Genomic DNA, 22621 nt, shown 5'->3' with positions numbered 1-22621 from the left:
GAGCTTGCAATCTTGCTTTTATGTTTCACTTTAGCAAACCCTCACTCATAAACGTTATAATTATAATTACATAGGCATATAATTTTCCCATAAAGGTTTTATTGCACCTGTTCCACTTGGCTAGGACTACGAGGAAAAGTGGCTAGATTGTTTTTAATATTTTGAAAGAATTCTTTGGAATAAAAGACAGTAAGAAGTGTTCATGCCAGCAGGAAAGCAGCTTCTATTCAGTAAGGCTGTGAAAAGGAAATCATGATAATTTTAAAATAAAAAGTGTTCTACTTCCTAGTAAGCAAACAGAATAAAGGAAACAAATTACCATGAAATTTAACTCAAAATCCTCCCAAGAGCACATCAGGAATGTCATCCTAAAAACTGTAGTTAGGAAGAGAACTCTCGCTAGAGTCAAGAAATTGGGCTGTTATGTTTGTATGCAAAATTGCAATTTTTTCATATGTAAACATGCTCTTTAATAATTGCCTAGCAGTGAAACCTTGTTTAAAATACTGCTCCCTGACACATTCACAGACTTCTTGCTGACTCACTCTTCAAGAACGGGATTTTGAAAAAGAGCAATGAAAACATTCCAGTAACAGAAATACTGAAGAATTTAGATAAGGAGTGTCTGTAACCTACATCTGCATTTAGACGTAGCTTTGCAGATGTGCCAGGAAGTTTTTGCTGGTTTGAAACTCCCGTCATGTTTAAAGCAGTCCTGTAAGCCTCTTCTTGGTGCAGAGAAGGCTTTATTTGCTTCTGGTTTAACTGTGCTTATTTCAATTAGAGACACACAAAAACCGCCACACAAGTGGTTACGGCATGCCTGCAGCTCCTTATGCAAGAGGGCTGCAGCGGGCTTTGGCCAGGCCCAAGGGGCCCGAGACACCCAACCATGTTCCCGAGTCCCAGATGGAGGCAGGCCAGCCTTGTGTGCCTCTGTGCAGCTTTGCAGCTCGGGGCTAATTTTGCAGAAGCGTCTCTTTGTGTTGAAAGATTTTGCAGCGTTTCAGCAAGATATTTAAGAGATCACTCATCACTTTATCGTGCGCATCCTCCTCCAACTGTCACTCAAACTGTCACTTCGAGCAGCAGTCCAAGAAATGCTTCTCACACTGATAGTGGAAGGGCAGAATAAACAAATTTATACCGCCACATTTTGTACCCCTGTCACCCTGTGTTGTGGAGAAGGAGTGAGAAAAAAAGACTTTGCTGCTTTTTGGTACAGAATCCTGGCTCTAAAGAGATAACTGAGGAAAAGCTTCTTCCTGCCAGTTCTGGCTCATGAGCCAAGCAATTGCTATTGCTGCAAGCTGCGGCAGCATGAAGAGGCGGGAAATCTAGCGCGAGGGCTGCTGATACTGCCAGGAAGAGCCGAGAGCCCTAGGGCTCTCGCAAGCCTCTGCGGGCACGGCCACGGCCAGGCTGCAGGCGGCCGCCGCCATCCGCGCGGCCGGCCACGGCCGTCCCCTCAGCAGCCCTCCAGCACACACACTCCAGCACCTTCACTTGACGCATTGCAGGTATAACGCAACCAATCAGAGGGCTTGACTCTTACCAGCTAACCATTGCAGAGTCCCTTTAGCCAATCAGACGTTCCTTGACAAAGCGCTGCCTCAGAGCCTCAGCACCGCTTCCGCCGGGCGCCGCCGTGCCAGTGAACGATAACCTTCCGCGAGAGAATATAGGCCCTACCGGCAGCGAAGGCGCGGGCGGGCGGCTCGCTGTTGCCGGCTGCCCGCCGAGGGAAGCGGGCTCGTCTGCTCACGGTGCTTCATCCGTCTGCCTTTGCCCCGTTGGCGCTGTGGGAGCCTTGCCCCTGGCAGCTAACGGCCGCCTCGGCCGAGCCCAGCACAGAGCCCTCCCGCCCCGGCCCACTGCGGCCTCGCTGGCTGGGGAAAGGCGAGCGAGGGGGGAAATAAAGCTGTACTCGGGAGGCTACAGGAGGCTGTAGGAGAGCAAAGCGTTTTGTGCTGCGCCGCCCGGGCCCCTGCTGATGGTTACAATGTTAATCGCAATGTTAATGTCCCTGCGTGGAGACCGTGGAGCGTCACCAGAGCCGAGCCGAGACAAAGCCTCAATTCAGGCAAATTTTAAAGTGACTCCAGAGGAGCTGCAGAGCTGCCTGTGCCAAGCCGGCAAACGGCATTTGCTAGAGACGCAGCTGAGAGCCCTGCAATGGCTTTCAGTTAATTTTGAATGCCAGCCATAGCACCTTTGAGAGTGAGGAGCAGTACCCGTAGTGCTGACCGCCGAGGGTACAGCACCAGGGCGGCAGCACAGAATCACAGACTGGTTTGGGTTGGAAGGGACCTCAAAGATCATCTAGTTCACCTTCTACTAGACCAGGTTGCTCAAAGCTCTGTTCAACCTGGCCTTGAACACTTCCACGCAAGCCCTCAGCAAAGAGCAGGTGATAAGGGAAGCCTGGTGTCTCACGATATTACTTAGATGTCCTGTAGCAAACTGAAGTCTCCAGCACATCGACAATAATTCCTCTACATCTTTCCTTTGGGTGCCTAGTTAAAAATCCACCCCCTTCCCCATACCCTCAGACCAAGTAGTAAATATAAATACACTTTACTTTGAAGTGCAGGTTCAGATGTAGCTGAGTCTTCATGCCAACGCAATACTGTGGTTGCTGGCCTGAGGCAGTGGTGTGAGATCCCTTACTTTACTGAACATCCAGCTGGAATAACCTGCATGAGGGCATGGTGAGGGTATCTGTAGAGGTTCGCTCTTTAAAGGATGCTGCCTGGCCTCAGTGGAGGATGAGGGATTGATGCAAGGATCTGAGGACAGCCGAGATTCTAATGATACCGTACTTTTTCCAAGAATTAAGCAAGATGACACCCATGAACCCATCATGGAACAGAATTCTTTTTTTTTTTTTTTTTTTCAGAATCTTGTGGGCCAGCAGTACATCCCTGAGGAGAGAACAAGATGAGACAAACTAAAGAAAGAAGTGGGAGGAGGAGTAGGAAGATATCTATGTTTAAGTGATTTAACCCCATAATAATAACATAGTCTATTTTGAGTGATTTGCTTTTTGCTTATTTGATGCCGAATATCTTGTTTCAGTTATATTTTAGTTAAGGAGATTGGTGCTCTGTAAGCACCTAAAATAGAATATGGAGATAGAGACAGCAGAAGCAGAATGGATGCCAAAGTGAAATGATCTGGAGTGCTGAGCACTGCATCAGCCCACACACAGGCCCACCCCAAGGATAGTGATGCATAGAAGTCTTAGATGGTGCTCCCTGCTTGGAAAAATGATGTCAGTATTGGCAGGTCTGAAATTAAACTGAAGGCTAACCAAAATAAGCTCATTAAATGTACTTCCCTTCCATATAGCATAAAAATCCCATTCCCGGTGCAATGCACCTTTGCGTTAGGCTTATGCTCTTTCACAGCGCTGCTGACAGCTTCACAGCCAGCACATAACAGTGCACTCACTAAATATAAGTGCTTCATTAGCATCTAGCATACTTCTGCTACAACGAAAATAACAACAAATAGACATACTGTGGGGAAGGTCAATGCTGCTTGCCAGGAAAGGTGTGCACAAAGTGCTAGATGCCTGGGACAGACCAGATTTCAGACATATTCTTATTTCACAGAAGCTGACAGCCCCAGAATAAGGCAGGCAGAACAGAGATTTAATTAGGTAGCTGATGCGAACTGTACCCTCACTAAAACATTGGGAAGAATAGCAGGCCCCGTGGGACAGCTCTGTTTTCCAGGTTTACAAAAAAAGATGGGTTTTCTTGGTACCATTTCTGGAATTCCATCAATGGTGTGAGATGCTTTAGGATGGAGGCACATGCATACTCGGAAGGTCAGACATTTTAATAGGCAAATGCCCCCAAAGGTGTAAACCTAAAGTTCTAGACAAAGAACTGGATCAAAGAGAAACCTTAAGGGGGATATCAGAGCCTATATTCTGGAGGCATCAGATGTTCTTGTTGGTTTAAAATTTCTTTCCACTTCATAAAGACTTCATAAAAGATGAGCCCTCAGTAGAGGATTTCCTAGGTACTGCATGCCAGGTTCCCAGGGGAGAGGCAGTCTGTTGGCTCTTTGGCAACAGGCTGCAGAAGTTGGAATTTATTTTTACAGTTTCTGGGAACTGATACTAGAAATGTATCTTCTCTTCAAGGTTGTTAAAAAACTTAGGGTTTTGTTTGGTTGGGTTCCCCCCCCAAAGAAAAATAAAGGTGATTTGGCAGTTGGAGAAGTTATTTCATTATCGGGTGGGTTTATTATTGCTGCAGGCACAAATGACACAAAGTGGCTGTCCAAAGAAGTGTAACAATTCCATACCTTTCTTCATTTGCTTAAGACAAATGAAGAAGGGTATCATCTGGTGATGATTCTGGCTTCCAGCATCTGTAATTTGAGATGTATGCTTAACACTTCTCACCTCAGGCCAGCTCCATAGTATGGTGGATTAGAATACTGGATGTCTTCTGGACAGTAGTATTTGACATCCATTAACTCAGCTGGTTTTGATTTTGTAGCTTCTTATCCCAAGGAATCTGATAAACTGACAGAAACTCCTCATTTGGGTGTGTGAGGAAAAGGAACGGAAGAAATAAATCCCTAACTGATGCAAATTAACATGGATTTATTGACTTCAGGGCATGTTTACAGTTGCTGAAAATCTGTACCAGAAACTATAATTCTGATTTAAAATTATGATCATCCTTGAACTGCATACATGGAGTTGTTGAATTTTTCGCCTCTAGCGGTAGCATGAAGACTTATGACAACGCTACCTGAGCCACAGAAAACTTTAACATAGACCTGTTACAAACTTACAGTTTGGGGTTAAGTAAGGGAGACTTGTCTATTAGAGGATATATCTGTGGATTTTACACATCTGCCTGCCTATGTCATATATATTCTCATATATATATTTGTTAAATTTAGCTGGGACTGTTATTGCAAAATTAATGCCCCAGTTTGCCCCATAGGAATATTCAGATGAAAATTAATTACTCATGGACAAAGGAGAGGTGTAAAAACAATGCAAACAGGCTCAAATCCTGATTATCTTTGAAGATTTTTTTTTTTTCTGTGTTAAATAGGACAAGCTGAAATGAGAAACAACAGTACTGGAGTTGAATGAACTGATTTGCAGCCTTTCTTCAGGACTTAAATTCTGAAACATATTTGTTTACCCATGTTTATTATACCATTATAAGCTATATATTGGTTCAAAATCTGTAGCTAACAGCAACAGCTGTTCAGCTTTTTTCTATTAGTTCTAAGACAGAAATTTGAACCTATAAAGTAAACCAGTTTGTTGACCACTCGGTTTTCCTGCATATTCTTAAGAAATGAAATGCAGATGCAGGCCATTCCTAATAAGGTGAATCTAAGAATTGTTTTATTGTTACATTGTAGCATTTAAAATTTTGAGGAATCCCTCTTCTGAAATTAGAACCAGAACTTACCATTAGACGACTGTTCCAATACGTATCTTCTATACAGAATATTTTTAAACATATTTGTCATAAAAATAAGTTACTTCTCTTTGACAGATGTATTAACTGGAATCATCGTCAGGGAATATAGTTCATACACATGTATCCAACAGTGAAGAAGCATGACATAGGTATGCTTCTGAAGGGGGTCTACAAGGATGCTGGGGAGGGACTCTTCCTTAGGGACTGTAGTGGTAGGACAAGGGGTAATGGGTTCAAACTTAAACAGAGGAAGTTTAGATTAGATATAAGGAAGAAGTTCTTTACAGTGAGGGTGGTGAAGCACTGGAATGGGTTGCCCAGGGAGGTTGTGGATGCTCCATCCCTGGCGGTGTTCAAGGCCAGGTTGGACAGAGCCTTGAGCCACATGGTTTAGGGCAAGGTGTCCCTGCCCATGGCAGGGGGGTTGGAACTAGATGATCTTAAGGTCCTTTCCAACCCTTACGATTCTATGATTCTATGATATTATGTAAAATATGAAATACGTAGCAAACACATACATAACTATTCTGTCCTCTTCTGCACTTGATTTTTAAAAAACAGTGGATTCAATTCAGCTTTTTTCCATAAAAACACTAACGATAATAAAACATAAACAATAGAAAAATGGAAGGAGTAACTTCTGTTTGTATCATGAATCATCCAATGTTTATCTTCGTATGAAACTGGCAATTACAAAAACTGAGAAGGAAAATCCTGTTTTCCCATGCTCTGATGTTTCTAGAGAACTCTCCATAGGACCGTGAAGAAAGGTTGTTTTTTAAGACTGTGCGAATAAGTTTTGTTCTTTTTTTTCATTTATTTTACATATAAAAAACTAGGGAAAAGCACTTAAGTTTAAAATAATCATTTTATAATGTTTAACCTGCAAGATATATGACTGAGTTTATGTATGCAAGCAGGTCTGTAATTCCCATCTGTGCAAGTCTTTTTAAGATAGGATCTTTAAGGTTCCCAACTCAAACTGCCTAAGTTTAAAACATGAAAGTTTTCAAATTACTGGGCCTCAAGGATGCCAATTTACATAGCTATGTAAGAAAGGATTCACTAATTTAATTGCAATGTATAAATAATTTACTTCTAACCAGCAGCTAAATCTATTTTATATCACCATCTAAAACTTTACCTGACAACGGACACTCAACATAGGTAGCAACTGGTATTACTAAATTACATACATGGCCTTCTAACGCTTAATGCTCAGTGAAAATCCATAATTGTATGTGATTCCGATACATGCCAGCGGGAATGAGGCCATTATAAAGAAATCACAAGCATATAAAAGATTGAAGAGTTTGGAGTTTTTTTTCTCTCAGAAAAGAAACGTTAATCTACAGGAACATGTATGTTTCCATTTAAAAGAGCTACTAGGTCTGGAAATGTAAATGTTAAGATTAAAGCAATTTTAATGTTCACATTTTGTATAAATGTGGTCAAATTAAATTCTGTTCTAGCTCTTTATTTCAGTGGAGTTCCACCCACTTATTTGCAATCTTAGTGAAGCTCATAGAGTATTTTTATAAAGATACTGGCTTACATTTTCACAGCTGCCAATGGCATTTAGAAACATTAATTTTGTGGAGAATGGTGACACCCCCCTCCCCCAAATGTTGCCTATATGAACACAATTTTACAGAGAGAGTAAAAAAATATTTTCCAATATACCAACAAGATTCCAGTTGACTTGAAAAGCAATACAACAAATTCAAACCCAGTTTGCGTAGCTCACACAAAACTGGCAATATTATAGTCAGGAAAACTACTTATGAATTTTTTCCAGTTGCACAGATGTTGCATGCATGTATATACTTCATTTTGGCTTCTTATACTTCTAGCCTATTATATACTGGTTATCTATGCTTATCACCATAATATCAGTCTCCCCACTGTGCATTAAATGATATGACAAACTTCTGTCCATCTGTTCTCACATGCATTCTCTCCCAGGGCAGATGTCTGAAATGTTTTAATTTGGATTTTTTTTTTTTTTTTAATTATGTATATATAATATGAGAAAGCAATTGATATGTATGAGGCCCTGTTCTCCAGTCCTTATGTTAACAAAGCCAAGGTTGAAAAGCACACCTTACACATAAGTAGTAAGTTTTATTATTTTTCCAAGTTCTTAAGAGAATTCCTCTTATATCTTAGGCTGCTCCAAAAGAATGGACATGTTAAGTCCCTGCAGAAACAGAGACCAACATTGTAACCTTCTATCGTATTAAGGCAAAATTTAGAAATGTAATACTAGGTAGAACGGTTGCAAATCTTTCACTGCAATTAATATATTTATAAAATAAGCTTTTGCTAATTTTACAGCTTAAACATAAGTCAACAAAAGTATTCTTAGTGATAGAGAGTAAAATAATTCAGAACAGTAAATCAGTCCAGTCAGAAATTCATCTTAATTGGTACCGCATAGCCCTCTGTTCATAAAAAAGCTCTGTAGCAATGAGATGGCCAAGGTCTACGGTTTTAGGCACAAATAGTAATTCCATGGCCCAGTCCAGCTCCCACTGAGATCCAGGAAATTTTGAATGAGACTGTGGAAGATCCTGGCAAATCACTTGACATTGTATGTCATTGGAATGACAGGGGAATTTCTTGCCTCCCCACAGCAGAATGTAAATTTTAAGAGAAATCGAGCTGTACTATTGAGTGAAAGCAGATTTACAAGGAGCAGGCAGATGCCAGTTTAGATGATTTTTTTTCTACATTAAATAAGCAGCAAAACATTAGTATTCTGGTTTGTTTACATTTGTCACTGCCATATGTCAAATTAGGAAAAAAACCCTCTCCTTAATCAGAATGTTATTTTGGAGCATTAGCTGTGAAATATTTTCAAATACAGAATGATGCAATTTAACATAAACTACTGCAGAACCTAACTGCGGCACCTTAATTGATCACCCTGAAATTTATCTTGAAGAAAGCAAGATAACTATATTCCAAACTCCTTTAAAAGTAACTTTATTTTGAAAATCCATTTTTAATATAAATGAATTATTAGCATGAACCATCAAGAGTTAGAAAAAGGAGACACAAAATTGTTAAAAAAAACTAATAAATGCACAGTAATCTTTATACTCAAAGGCCTGTTAATCTTTGGCAACATTCACTGAATGTCATTGAGTGGCATTCAGTGAATTACTTCACATTTCCAAGTTTCTTCATGCATGTCCAAACATATTGATAGTTTGTAAGAGAATCTACATAAATTTTAATTACTTGTCTCATAGTCTCTCTTCAACAGCTAAATCTAATCCCTTCACTTTTTAACAAGTAAAGGTTTGGATCAATGGAAGAACATACTACATGCACTTAAAATTAACCTTAAAGAGACTGAAATAAGGCACCCACATTCTAAACCATCACATTTAAATGTTGGTAAGATCATTCTCCTGGTAATACCTTCAGCCTTCCACATTAGAAACATTTTGGCCAAACACCATGAGACTGCATTAGCTATTTATCTTTGCGAGGTAGTTGTACAAATTTCTTCGCCCAGAATTTATACAGAATTCAGTGCTTCAGTAATGAAATCTTCACCTTCATAAGACCAGCACAATGAGGTGAATGATTTGTACATGAACATTGTCCTTCACACATCCCTGTGAGACTCGGGGAGTTCCAAGATTCACTTATCCAAGCAAAAGCTCTTGTAGTCCACAGCAATCAAGCTTTGTGCCATGTTTTCCAGAAAGAAATTAAGCTGGGAAAATAAGAGCTTAAAATTCTTGGTCTGGTTTGAAAACAAAAGACTAATTTGTGGGTTCTTCCACAGGGGGAAAAAAAAACCAACCTCCCCCAAAAAACAACAAAAACAACCCCCCAAAACCCAAAAAAACTCCCAAAACACAACAAACATGAAGTCACTGCTTAGTAGTTAAAAAAAAAAAAATTAAAAATAGGAGGCTGGGCATTCTCCATCAAAAATGGAAGCTGTCTATAAAACTATCATTTGCAGACTAGCCAGCTGCAAATTGGTTTTCTGATACAATTTCACATAGTAGTTCCTACACAAATGTTAGGACAGTTTAGGGACCAAACTATGACACATTAAATATGGGGGGAGGGAAGGGTTTGCTATGGGAAACCCTTCTAGATTATAAACAGGTAACTGTTGTGTTTGCCAACCTATCACTGTGTTCCAGAAAGGCAAGCAAATAAATTGTACTTCAGTGGTAGAGCTATTGAAATTGTTAAACAAACAGAACCCAACTGATTTTCTTTATTTCAAACACTGAAAGCATGCATGATTTTTCAAAACAGAAAAATGTATTTTAAAAGATTTAGTAATATTCTACAAGCAGGTCATCAGAATCATGACCACATTGGAAATACTGCTAGCTTCCCAATCCAGAGAGAGGCCCAAACTAAAACCTTAACTAAAAATTTCTTTAATTACAAGGAAATTCAAAATCTAACAGTACCTGTCATGAATGGAACCAAAATCCTTGATTCCAGTGTGTGTGTCCATGGTTGTTTGTGCTTCCATACCTATTAAAGGAGGTACAGTGAATGCTACAATATTTACCCGGGTTATCATCAGTTGGACAAAATCCTCAAACCCAGAGCAGGCAGAGAGAAAGAAAACATTTGACATGAGGACATGCGTTTGCTGCCTTTCACTTGTAGGCTACTGTTCTGCTGAGAAGGGGCTGAAGTGACATGTCAATTGCAGACCATCTGATTCTGGATTGAATTTTACCGTCATCTAGATTTTGGTGCTTGACAAAAGTCCTACAATTTAAAAAACCGGCAGCTGTGCTCGCTTCAACATACCAGCTTTACAGTCCCTGTCCTACCCCCTTGTCTTCAGACTTCACGTAGAATGTGCTTTACTGACAGCCCCCGCCATCACCCTCTCCCAGGTGCCGCCTCGGGCTCCCGGGGGAGCGCAGGCCACTGCACCGTCGGCGGGGATGCTGTCTATAAAAAAACACCACCACAAAAACACCGGCTCGGCCGAGACTCCCCTCGCCCCCGGGGGTCCCAGCCTAGAGAGAAACGGGGAGATGGGGAGAGGCCGTGGGGTCCCCACGGTGGGCAGCTCTCTCCCCGCCGGCCCGGCCGCCTCCCGCAGTCTCCGCCGGCACTCGCTGTCGGCGGAAAATGGCCACGGCACGGCCAGGCCGCCTTCGCCCCCCGCCGCTCGGCTTGGGGGGCTGGAGGGGCGACCGCGCAGCCCGCGGCGGGCTGCAGCCAGTGCCCGGGACAGAGGCCTCTCTCTCGGGCAGGGGGGAGCTGCTCACCCGCCTGTCCCTACATAGCTTACCTCGGGGGGCGAGAAGACAGGGGAGGGGGAAGAGAAACCCGGCGGGAGGAGCGTGGGGGGAACGCGGCGTTAGAGCCCGCCGCAGCCCCGACTCCCGCAGCGGGCAGGCGGCCGCGGGCCGCGCCTCTGGGGGCGAGCGGCCGCGGGGGGGGGGACCGGGGTGGGGGAGAGAAGAGAGCCCGCCGGGGGAGGGGCCGGGCCGCGGAGGGGGCAGGGCTGCTCGCCGCAGTCACCCTCACACATACCGCGCCTGGGAGGAGAGAAAAAGGCCCCGCTCCGGCGGAGGGATACAGTCCTACATATATAGTGGGGCGGCGCAGGCTCACACCCCCAGCACTTCTCCAAGCCGCGCTGGGGAGGAAGCAGCCGCCGCCGCTGCTCGTGGTCGCGCAGTTCGTGCAGCCGCCGCTGGGCCCGCCGCCGCCGCCGCCTCGCCATGGTAGGTACCTCCACCGACCGACCGGCCACGGCGCGGGACGCCCGGGCTGCCGCGGGGGCTGGCGCGAAAGGGGCTTGCTCGAAGGGGGTTCGCTGCGGAGCTGGTGGGTTCGGTGGAGCTGGGCTCTTCCCGTGAGGCGGTGGGGGGGAGCCCCGCGGGGCGGGGGCAGCGGAAGGCCGTAGCCCTTCCCGCCCTGGTCCCCGTGGGGTGAGCGGGCTGGCGGCTGCAGAACCCCCCCGCCTCCCCCGCCGTGCTGCGCGGGATCACCGCGGAGCTGCGGCCTTTCGTCTTCCGCCGCTTCCTTCCCCCGGGGCCTACGGCCGTGTGGGCGCCTCGGCCCCGCGCCCTCCTGCCGCTGCCCCGCCTCGCCTTCCCCCGCGTGCGGCGCTGGCTCCCCTCCGGAAAGGGCCGGGCGCGTTTCCCCGGGGCCGCGGCCCCCTCTGCCGCGCAGGGCGCTTTTCGGGGCGGGGGCCGTGCCGGGCGGGGCGCGGGGCTGCGGGCGAGGATCCCGCTCGGCTCCGGCACCAGCTGCACTGCGCAGGGAGCGGGGGGGGCGGCCCGGGGGAGGGCACCGCGCTGCAGCTACTGCGCCCTCGCCCCCCATCCCCCAAAAAACGCAGCAGCAGCGGCGAAGCCCATCGCTGTCTGCATTACATCATGTCTCCTCCTCTTCCTCCCCGGCCCCCGCGCACCCCCCGGCTGGGGGGAACCGGGGCGCACTGCGCGTTGCTCGGTTGGAAACGTCCCAGCGCCCGCTCGTGGGGCTCGGCTTGGGGAGCGCAGCCTCCCTTCTCCCCTGGGGGGGCTGCGGAGGAAGAGGCGCTACTCTCACCGCTGCGGGCAGGGCATGGGGAAGGCTGGCTGCGGAGCCCAGGCGCCCTCCTTGCTGAAGGATGAGGACGTAGTGTGGTCGGCGGCTGGAGAGGGAGGGGAAGCCGGGACGCACTGCAGCAGCGGTGGTTGCGGCCGCCGGCCGGGAAGGGCGCCTGTTGCGCCCGCGGGCTGCGAGCCACCTGCTCCCCGGCCCGGCGGCGCCAGCCTCCGCAGCGAGCCTCCCGCAGCGCGCCGCGGGCGGGCTCCGGGACCGCTTCTAGCGTCCTCTGGGCGCTGCGGTGCCAGCCCCGACTTCTCGCAAACGAGGACAAGAGGAAGGGCTGGGATTTTCCCGGCGGTTTTTCGCTTCCTTCGAGAGAGGCGAAACGGTTGCAGGCTGACCTCTAATCGTATTTTGGCAATCTGGGTGTTCCTCGGCTCTGTCTCTCCATGTCCCCTTCCCGTCGGGGAAGGCTGACATCACCAGGACAGGATTTGATGACTTGGCTGGGTGGGGTGATGGCTCCAGCCCTGGGTACCTTTGTCCTGTAGCAGGGGCGAGTGGGCAGTGGTTGTGCCTGTTGCTTGGGAAAGTGAACCCCATGGCGGTTTAGGGTTGGTTGTGTCCTTCTGGCATCACGGTGTGTGCAAAGCTGGTGGATTTCTTTTTTCTTTTTTTTTTTTCCCTTTTTTTTTAAATCGAAATACGGTTTTTAGAAACAAACATTGAGCTACGAGTAATGGGGCACACTGAGCCGGTACTGTGGGTTGGAGGCTTTTGCCGAGGTGTGGCTCTGTTTCCTGTTCTGCAGGGCATTGAGTCTGTTATGTAAATTCCTTAGATAATCTTTAAGTAAAATCTTGTGTTTTCTGGAAAATCACAAAGAGGAGTGCAGAAAGTCAAACTGGGTTTTGAACACAAGTGTTCTGCTGTTACTAAAGGAGATTTATTAAATTTGAACTTTGTCTTTAGCTGTTAGCATTTCTACCTTTTTCTCCTCCCAGCCCACTGTGCATATGTGAAATTGTTTAATCATTGCACACAGATGTCAAAACATAAAAAAAAAACCCCAATCCGAGTCCCAACACTATTTACAGGTGAAATCTGTGTATGTCACTTAACATACACAGCAGGCTTTCAATCGTACCCTGTTTACCTGTGCAAGAGCTTAACAGATTGTATGTAGCCTGTTAATTGTCCATTGTATTTGTTGCTGTTTACTGCAGTTAAGTGGCTTTTATACTCGAATAACAGTATTTTAAGACAAAAGGGTTACAAAATGCCTTTGACATACAAAATTTTCTGTTCTGTTAGTAAAAGCTGTCCAATAAAATGACTTTAAAAGGAGTTAGTACCTTGTATTCTCCAGTATCTGTGACTAAACATTTAAAATCCAAATGTTTTTTACTTACTTGGAAAGTGCATATTTTTCTGTAAAGAACTGGTTAGCCCCTTTGATTCCAGCCAGTGGAGCTTTTTGTGATGCTCTACCCATACTGAAGGGAGAGGCTTCTGGAAGGATGTGGCTAGCACAGTTAAGCTTGGGGATAACCCGTTTCACGCTGAGCTGTGTACACCGTTGGATGCAGCAGTGGCCTCTTGATGTACAGAAAGAAGGTCATAAGCAAGTGTTTTAAATTTTGCCACTTAAAGTGATGTAGAAAACAGCCCATGTATCAGAGTGAGGCACCTTAAACTGCTTGGCTGAATGGAAAAATAGTGATGCTTGAAAACGGGCATTTTCTTGGTCAGAGATGGCAAAAATCTCTATAATACTGAGCAGTAATTCCTCCTCATATCACAGCACAGTCTTTTCCGTTAAGCTCACAGTAGGCTAATGCTTGGTGCAGTATGGTGGGGGAGGGCGGGCTTCAGTAGTGGTAGATCACTAGGTGGCACACTTGTCATTAGTCCACTAACGTGCAAATACCCCCACGCAGTATTAGGGTCACTGTACTGCTGGAAATGACATCTGATGTGATGTGAAACCCCAAACACATGTCATTAAGGATTTCATGCCTCTCTGACTAATTGCAAGGAGCCTGCCCTGTGTCCTTCACTTGACCAAATCGGATTCTCCAAGCTGAAGGATGGCATGTGTGGTTGTTCATGTGCAGTTTCAAAACAAGTTAGCTTCTTTGCTTTTGGAAATGGCTGTGTGGTGTAGGTGAGTGGAATTTTCTTGCAGAGGCAGAATTCCAGGGGTTGAAAGTCCTTTGCAAAAGTAATGATAAATCACTACTGAAATCTAGAGGAAGTATCTTGTGGCTTGATATAGCTGGAGGTAAACAATATTCTAAAATGTTCTATTCTTCGTGTAGGCTGATCAGCTGACTGAAGAACAGATTGCTGGTAAGTGTGTTGATGAGAAGCGTTTATTTTTTTTGCTAACTCCTGTGACTAAAGAAAATATATTGCCTCAAGCATAATGGAAAAAAAAACCCTTTCTGACAATTTCAAATCTGTACTAACATTTTTCAAAAAAGGCACTCATTTTAAGAACAAAACAAAAAAACACATTATGGAAAATTACTGGTTCATTGCCTCTTAATTTAGATTGCTTATTATCTGTAGACCAAGGAACAATTTTTAGAGTTTCAGACTTGAGCCAAGTCCTCCTAGATTTCCTGCAAACAGAAATTATTGCTAGATTCAAGTGAACTTCTTGAAGTCAGAGCAGACCTAGGTACTCTTTTCTTTTTTTTAATAAAGTGAAGATGAAATGGCAACAAATAAACCTAAAATGAATTAATATAGGCTAATGTCTTTTGAATGATTTCTGACATTGTCTGTAATTCAGACTCGAGAAGGCACATTATTTGGCCTTCTGGAGACCAGTCAGCCACTTGTGGCGGACACAGATTCATATTGTCTGCTGCCTTAAAAATAAGTGGTGAATGACAACACTTACTGTTCCTGTAAGTCTGTTAATGATGAAGGGAACCTAGTGAGTCGCTTCACTTAACCCAGGTAGCTGCTGTTTATGGTGCAGCTGTGCCTCAAGATATTGTTGAATATCAAGATTATGATATTTAACATGATATAACACATTATGTTGAAATGTGTTAAGAGTTCTAATGCAGATAAGAGTCACATAAAAGAAGTTCGAATATATTATGCAAATTACGTGTTGGGACTGTAAGTAATATTGTTTATTGATACTTAAGTGTTAATTCTGTCAAGGCATGGACAGTTAGAGATAATGTTTCTTAAAATTGTACCAGGCATTGTCAGTCAAGTGCATTTTTAGTATGCAGTTTTCTCATGCTGGTGATGTTGCTAAACACTGGGACTGTTTCTACCTTTAGAGTTCAAGGAAGCCTTTTCCCTATTTGACAAAGATGGTGATGGTACTATCACAACAAAAGAACTGGGAACTGTCATGAGGTCACTGGGTCAAAATCCAACAGAAGCAGAATTGCAGGATATGATCAACGAGGTAGATGCTGATGGTAAGTGTTGAAAAGGTAGTTATTAGTACATGACCTCCATACCTGGGCTTGGACTGCAGAGGGAAGGTTCTGTGACATTGATCCCTTAAAGCAGTTTCAAAATAACTCGATAGGATCTAAACTCAGAGGGGTGTAAATCTTAATTGCTCTGCACAGCAGTCAAAGATGCTAGCAGTATTAGTGGGAATCTAAAAAAGGGGACGGGCAGAGACAAAGTTACACAGTTCGTCTTTAATATTTTATGGGTCGCAGGCTTCCTATTGCTATCTGATTTGCCCTGACCTACTGTTAACCTGTGTTTCCACCCAGCTTTTCTATACATGTTTCGTCAGCCCATGTAGGTTTTAATAGCTGTACTAATGTCTGTGGTTTTTTCTCAAGCCAAAAATGTGGTAGGAGTGGAATAATGCTAAATTTCCAAGAATTGAAAATGCAACAGGGAGAGACTATATAGTCTAATGTAGTGTATTAAATCCCTAATAGATGGGAGGAGGGATTGGAGGCAAAGGCAGAAAAACCATCCTGTGTGAAGTCTATCAGTTATTTTAAATGGATGTCAGATAGGGTAACCGCACATCTTGTTTCTGAGACTCCAGATAGGCTAGGAGTTGTAAAAGGAAAAGTGCATTTCCCCTGCACAGAAATATCAACGCTTTGATCTTGTATGTTGTTGTAATAGAGAGTTTTCTCTTAACACCTCTGCGAAAGTATACTGGCAAGAGTACAGATTATCTAATTATCAGTCTATGTTTCCTTTCCTAAAAGTGTAAGTTGACCTTAATTGTTAACTCTTGGATGCAGATACTAAAAAACTTCAGGGTTTGCAGTGCTACAGAGAGTTCGTATCCAGTGGCTTCTCTAGGTTGCAGTCCACTTGCTGCACTAAGTAGATTAAAAATGAAAGGAAACTGAGGCGTTTAGATAAGTATGCCTGCCCATCTGTTTAAACTTGTTCTATGGCAGAATGCTTTCACTGAGGATTTTTCAAAGCTGAGTACAAGACCTGTGTTGAGATTTTTTAGCTGGTAGGTAAAGCTGGCTGTGATGATAAATAGCTCTGTATGTTTCCATCTGGAATCCCTAAGCTGCAAAGGTTTTCTTAAACTACATCTATTTAGTTTCTCTGCTGTACTTACCCAGTGAGTTTGTGTACTTCCCTCAAGCAATGGGTAGATCTTGGTTGCACAGTGAGCTATTTAATGTGGGGCTTTTGGCATATAGGGCTGAATCCTGACTATACAAATCTAGTTCCTGCTGTTTTAAAGAAATTTTCTTCACCATACCACTTTTCTCATAACTTTGAGCAGCCTGAAGTTTGAATCCCTACTTTGAATGGAAAACTTAAAAATCTTAGGGGTGAGGTCTGGAAGTTACCAGGGATTTTCAGTTTTGCGCCTATAGTTTTGTACCTATAAGAACACCTGCTGCTAGGTTTATCAGAAATGACAAATAACGGCAGCTTCTCTCCTGTCACTGGAATGTGCAGATCCTTGTTAAAGGATGTGCACCTCTTAAAATGGTGCATTACTTTCATGGTGTACCACATGATGCTAAGGAAGTTGATTTTAACAAGGAACAAACATTTGAGCAGCTTTAGCGAAGTGTTATTTCTTCAAATTTCGGATATCCTGGACTTGTAGTGCCAGCTTTACAATACATTCTTTTCTGGAATCTCCCACAGCAATTGGGAGACTCTAAAGAAACTAAACAGTTACTTTTGGGGAGTGCCTTAGTACCGATTAACCTTGGAGCATCAGACTGCCACTTTGCTTGCAACTTGGGTGGCAAATGGTATGGCTTGACCTGGAGAGAAGGCAACAGTTGACTCTTGTTGTGCTGAAACACTGCTGTGACAGCGGCTTCTGCACAGTGTGGTAGCAAAAAGGCAGTGGCAGCAATCTGGGGAGAGGATCCAGTTCTTCTAGAAGAATGGTTTACAGAGGATCTGTCAATCTTGTCATTGGCTAAGTTAAATGCCTGATTTTTCTTTTCTGTATAAAGATAAGCATGGAAGTTTAATTTTTGGAAGTTTCTTTTCATTAAGGCAATGGCACTATCGACTTCCCTGAATTTTTAACCATGATGGCCAGAAAAATGAAGGACACAGACAGTGAGGAAGAAATCCGTGAGGCATTCCGGGTCTTTGACAAGGTATTAATAAAAGTACAAATATTCTTTAGAAGCTGTAATTATATCCAGCTTCTCTTCAATGTTTTCTCCATCTGTGTCTTGAAGGGGAAAAAGTCCTCTAGTAGAAATAGAGGAATTGGCAAAAGAGCTGGGACTGTTCTGGAAGCAGAACCAGAACTGTTGCAGGCTGGTTCTTCCTGCTTTATGCAGCAGGTCTAAGCTTTAGGCTCACCCATGAGGAAAACCTTCTGGCCTTTCCGTAGGAGCAGAGATGAGCAGAACTTGATGGTTGGGGGGTGGGGTTTTTTTTGTTTTGGTGGGTGGGATTTTTCTCTACTTCTTGACTTTGGGGGCATGAGGAAATGTTTGTATGGGTGCACAAGGTTTTATACTTGACAGAAGCTTTTGAAGTTAAGGTGAAGTCATCAGTATTCAGAGGGATATGAAGCATTGCATGTTGTGTTTTCAAGATGTGGACGTAGAGATTGCTTTCAGGAGAACTTGAGTTTGACTCCCTTTGTCATCTTTAAGGATAGCTGGGCATACATGATGAAGGCCTATTATTTCTAGAACAGGGGTTCCCATCGTTTGATTGCTTGGATATGACAGATATTACAAGAGAATTGAGTAATGGCTGCTGTAGCTGCTAAGCTGATGCACACACATGTGTGGAAGAAGGCCTTACTACTTCTTTTTATGGATAAAAGTGGCCATCTCTAGTACTTAACCAGACATGCTGGAAAATTTTTCAATCATTTGGTTAGTACTTCAACTGCCCTGTGGGGTTATCTCTGAAGACTGTATTTGTGTTTAAAGCCACTGAGGTAGCTTGCTTACTGGTGGTGGTCATATGAACTCCTGTTTTAGACTAGTATATTTTTCTGGTCTGTGGAAGAGGACAATGTCTCAAATGCTTTTCACAACTCCTTATGAGTAGAATTTAAAGACTTTATTGGAAGGTTTGTTCTATATAACATCTTATCCAAGAAGCCTGAACAGTCTGGTTGTAGAGGTAGTATTACACAGAAGAGAAAGCTGACTTTATTCTTGCTGGTAGGGAAATTGGTGTCTCTTTTTTTTTTTTTTTTTTGTTGCCTTGCCTAGGCAGTGAAGACTAAACGAGAACCATTTTGTTTCTGAATTTATTTTTGAAAACTCTTTAAAAGCATTACAGATACCTTATGACAGCTACAAATCAGACATGCAGTTATTCTTGCAGTACAGTAGTTACACAGAAGGATATGGTGGCATGCATGCTTTGTAAGGCAATGACACTAGTATGTACTGTAGGGTTATAGAGTGTACCAGGTCTGTATATCTGTCCCAAGTGCCATAAGACTAGTTTGAAAGCAGTTACTGGAAACCCAGATGTAGTTTCAAAGTTAATTCCAGGTCAATCATGGTCTTTTGCAACTTTTTCCTCACAGGATGGCAATGGCTATATCAGTGCAGCAGAACTACGTCATGTTATGACAAACTTAGGAGAAAAGCTAACAGATGAAGAAGTAGATGAAATGATCAGAGAAGCAGACATTGATGGGGATGGGCAGGTCAACTATGAAGGTAAAAAGATGCTTGTTTTGACTCAAAACAATTACTCTGAGTGAAAGCGTCTTGCGTAGGGCATTAATTTCTCCTACTGGAGACACCAGTTTATTTGGTTGTTTACTTCTGTGGACAAAGGCCTACATGCAATGAAAGGCTTTTTTTTATGCCAAGTGTTCTTAAGAGACTTCTCAGTTGATGTACTCGGAAACAATAAATCTCAGTGACTTTTTATCTTTTCAGAATTCGTACAGATGATGACCGCAAAGTGAAGAGACCTCCTTTACACCTTTTTTCCTCTAGAAGAATCAAATTGAATCTTTTACTTACCTCTTGCAAAAAAAAAAAAAAATGTTCATTTATTCATTCTGTTTCTGTATAGCAAAACTGAATGTCAAAATACCTTCTGTCCACAAACTGCATGTAATGGTTGGTGGTCCTGTCCCCAAAAGATAAACATCAGTTTTACAATATAAGTAATTGTACTACCTTGAAAATAAAAAAAAAAAAAAGGAAGCACTTAGTGAACTCAAAAGTTCCATTTGCTAATGACTATTACACTGTTTGGGCTGGCCAGTTTTTCATGCATGCAGCTTGACAATTGAGCACAGTCAGACATTTGTATTAAAAGATAAAAAACAACCTAAAGGATCCACCCTTTTGTTCAATGGTGGATTCTAGTTCAATTTGTAGTATAAATTGTCATAGCTGGTTTACTTTAAAATTGGTTTATACCTCAGGATGGTATGCAGCAAAATGGTTGAAGGATGCAAAATCTAGAGAAAATGCCCTAAAGGTTGAATGGTTCTCCTGTACGTAGCAGTGTGCTCCAAAAATACGATGATCTTAACTATGGATGGCATGTCTGTGTTAAAATACTGGTTTAACATTGTCTGCATTGCACTATAGTGAAACGGGTGTCGGGCTGTTACCGTTCACAAAAATTTTTAAAAGAAACCTTCACCAAGGGAGCATCTTTGGACTCTCATATTTTTAAAACCTTCTGTACCATGACTTGGAGCTGGCGGAGTAGCCTGTGGACTTCAGCACAACTATCAACATTGCTGTTCAAGATATTACAATTTATGTCCATTCCAAGTTGTAAATGCTAGTCTTTTTTTCCAATAAAAGACCATTAACTTAAAGGTGGTGTTAAATGCTTTGTAAAGCTAAAATATATATATATAATTGAGATACTAAACCAAAAAAGCAGTAGGAGGGAAGTGTTTCTATGAATGACTTGCTGCTAAATTATAATGCACATGTATGCAATAAGTTATCCCCTATCTTTTCAAGATGGCAAGAACTGACCTCCTGTAACCCAAGACCTTTGCTATAAATAAATGAACTTGTGCTTGCCTTTCATATTACGACAATGTTAATTTAGTTGGTCTCAAAGTCGTGTAATGCTGACTCGTCAACTATCAGCACAGAAGTAACACCGCATTTCACTAAAGTGGAGAGCTCTGAGCATGCATGTCAATACTGGGGAAATGTGTAGGTTGCTTATGTTTTTTGACAGGTTATAGAAACTAGTTGGAGAACTTAAACAGCATGGACTTCATAGATATCTATGATTCAAACATGCAGAAAATGCATTTCTCTACCCACCCACAGAAAGAAAACAAAAGGATATTTCTTTTACAATATGTATTAAAAAAAAAAAAAACAAACCCATTTCCAGAAAGGCTTTATGTCTTGACTTATCTTCTCAAACACTTGCATGAATTTTGTGGGGTGGAGAAGAGGACTAGGGTTAATTTGAAAACCATCTTGTTACTTCTGCTTTGCATGCACTAGCAGTGCTTAGTCATTCCAGGTCTCTGAGTAGGTGTTCTCTGATCCTTCAGCTTCCCCATGAATGAGTGGCAAAGCAGCCGTGTGCACTCTTCTTTGTCTGAAAGAAGAATGCCTTTTATAAATTTTTTTTTTTTTTTTTTTTTTTTTTTTAAAATAGAGCCTCCATGTGGAAGGCTTCTATGCTTGGGAGGGAGGGACTACAGCGTAATTACTTGACTGTAAGTTTGTTTCCAAACGTAACTGGAGTTGCAAACCTTAATTGCTTAATTGCCTTTGGTTTTGGAGAGTATTGATACTATCTCTTGAAAGAGATGCAAGTCTCCATTCATCCTGTCTAACTGAGGTGCCTGTGTTAAGAACTTGGTTGCTTAAAATACAGCTTTGCTCAGTGGGGGTCAAGAGACACCTCCAGAAGGCAATTGAGACTATTTGCCTTCAGTGACTATATGTTTTATTTATTTATTTTCTTTTTTGTGGGAGGGGGTGGGGGGAGTTCTGGGTGACGAGGGACCCAGACACCTTAACCAAGTGCCTAAAAGTTAGATGGGCTGAATGTAGGCAATTCTTTAGATCTCTAGTTGTTGCAAAGGCTTTTTGCTGTGGCTGCATATGCTGTCCTAGCAAAACTGGCCAGGATGATGGGAATGTCTGACTACCATTTGAAAGTAGAGTCTTGCATGGCAGCTGCAAACTGCTACTTTGGTAGTGCTTGAGAATGGCTGCACTGATTCTGTAGACCAGCTTTTAAAGAGAATGTACTGAAGAGACAGGCAAGGTAGGAGCAATGGTTGCTGCTCTGAACTAATTACTTCTTCTGCCTGAGTGTGCAGAGAGATCTTGTCTAGTAGGTAAATGCTTCTTACCATCTTATCTGTCATTCACTCACGGTTGGTAGGGTAGTTCATTTAAGAACAGCTGCTTTTAGCTTATTCAGTGTGCTCTGTGCTTGCTAGCAAAGAGACCTCATTGCTGCAAGGGGTTCTTGGCTTGATTAGAAATTGTCTGGCAGTGTGCAGTGTTGGTATGCCCTGTAACTGAATCTGCCTGGAGGTATCTAATTATTAACTGACTTCAGTACCACATCAACCTCGAGTAAATGTATCCTCTGTACAGGACTTTAGCTTTGTTCCCTTCTGCATAGTGACTTATCTAGAGAAGTGAAATGGTGTCATCAAGGATTTCTTTTATTTTAATTTTTTTTTCCTTCCTCTCCCCCCCCGTGAGTGTGTGTGTGTGGCTTTTGCTTTTTCCAAATGTGAAAGTGTGGGCTGGATACACTTGGTGCATGGCTTAGAAACATGGGACTGGAAAGAACTTCCTGGGTCATCAGATCCAGTCCCCTGCTATTGCAGGCAACCGTGTCATATAATCCTTTTAATAAACTGATCAAGCTTAACCACCTGCTTGTAAGTGGCTTGTTTTCATGGAAGTTCTGTAACTCATGTTGCTCTCAACTGATGCAAGTAATATATGAAATATGAAGTTAATCAAAAGGTCCTCCAGCTTAGCTTTAGGTTTACCATTACACTTATTTAACTGACTTTATTGAACCTGTTATTCTTTGCACAACACTCAGGAAAGTGTTGAATCTTTACACCCCCTTGCTATGAATAAGAGTTGGTGTGCTTGCTTATTTTTTTTAATGGAAAAGATGGATGTCTGGCTTGTTGAAATTTG

At 43.1% G+C, this 22621-nt stretch overlaps 2 protein-coding genes across 3 annotated transcripts in view; one reads left to right on the top strand and one right to left on the bottom strand.

Moving 5' to 3' along the window:
- The window catches only part of NRDE2 (NRDE-2, necessary for RNA interference, domain containing), a 65687-nt gene extending 54637 nt beyond the window's left edge, over nucleotides 1-11050 (bottom strand). The window contains exons 1-2 of one of the 2 annotated variants that reach the window (XM_030484713.2): nucleotides 11010-11050; nucleotides 9920-9986 (exon numbers count right to left, since the gene is read on the bottom strand). In XM_030484713.2, the coding sequence (XP_030340573.1) occupies nucleotides 9920-9926 (7 nt within the window). In that variant the 5' untranslated portion in view covers nucleotides 9927-9986; nucleotides 11010-11050. Of the gene's footprint in view, nucleotides 1-9919; nucleotides 9987-10764; nucleotides 10914-11009 lie in introns of those variants that run through there. The other variant, XM_030484711.1, reaches the window with a different exon arrangement.
- CALM1 (calmodulin 1) lies at nucleotides 10789-22334 on the top strand. Its single transcript, XM_030484716.2, has 6 exons — nucleotides 10789-11203; nucleotides 14339-14369; nucleotides 15326-15469; nucleotides 17514-17620; nucleotides 19027-19162; nucleotides 19388-22334. Exons 1-6 carry the CDS (start codon nucleotides 11201-11203, stop codon nucleotides 19414-19416), a joined length of 450 nt encoding a protein of 149 aa, XP_030340576.1. The 5' UTR covers nucleotides 10789-11200; the 3' UTR covers nucleotides 19417-22334.
- Nucleotides 22335-22621: the final 287 nt, after the last annotated feature.

Source organism: Strigops habroptila, chromosome 4 (genome assembly GCF_004027225.2).
Source record: "Strigops habroptila isolate Jane chromosome 4, bStrHab1.2.pri, whole genome shotgun sequence".
In the NCBI taxonomy this organism is placed as follows: Eukaryota; Metazoa; Chordata; class Aves; order Psittaciformes; family Psittacidae; genus Strigops; species Strigops habroptila.
Note: the sequence above shows the minus strand (reverse complement) of the source record. Positions and strands in the feature narration are given on the sequence as shown.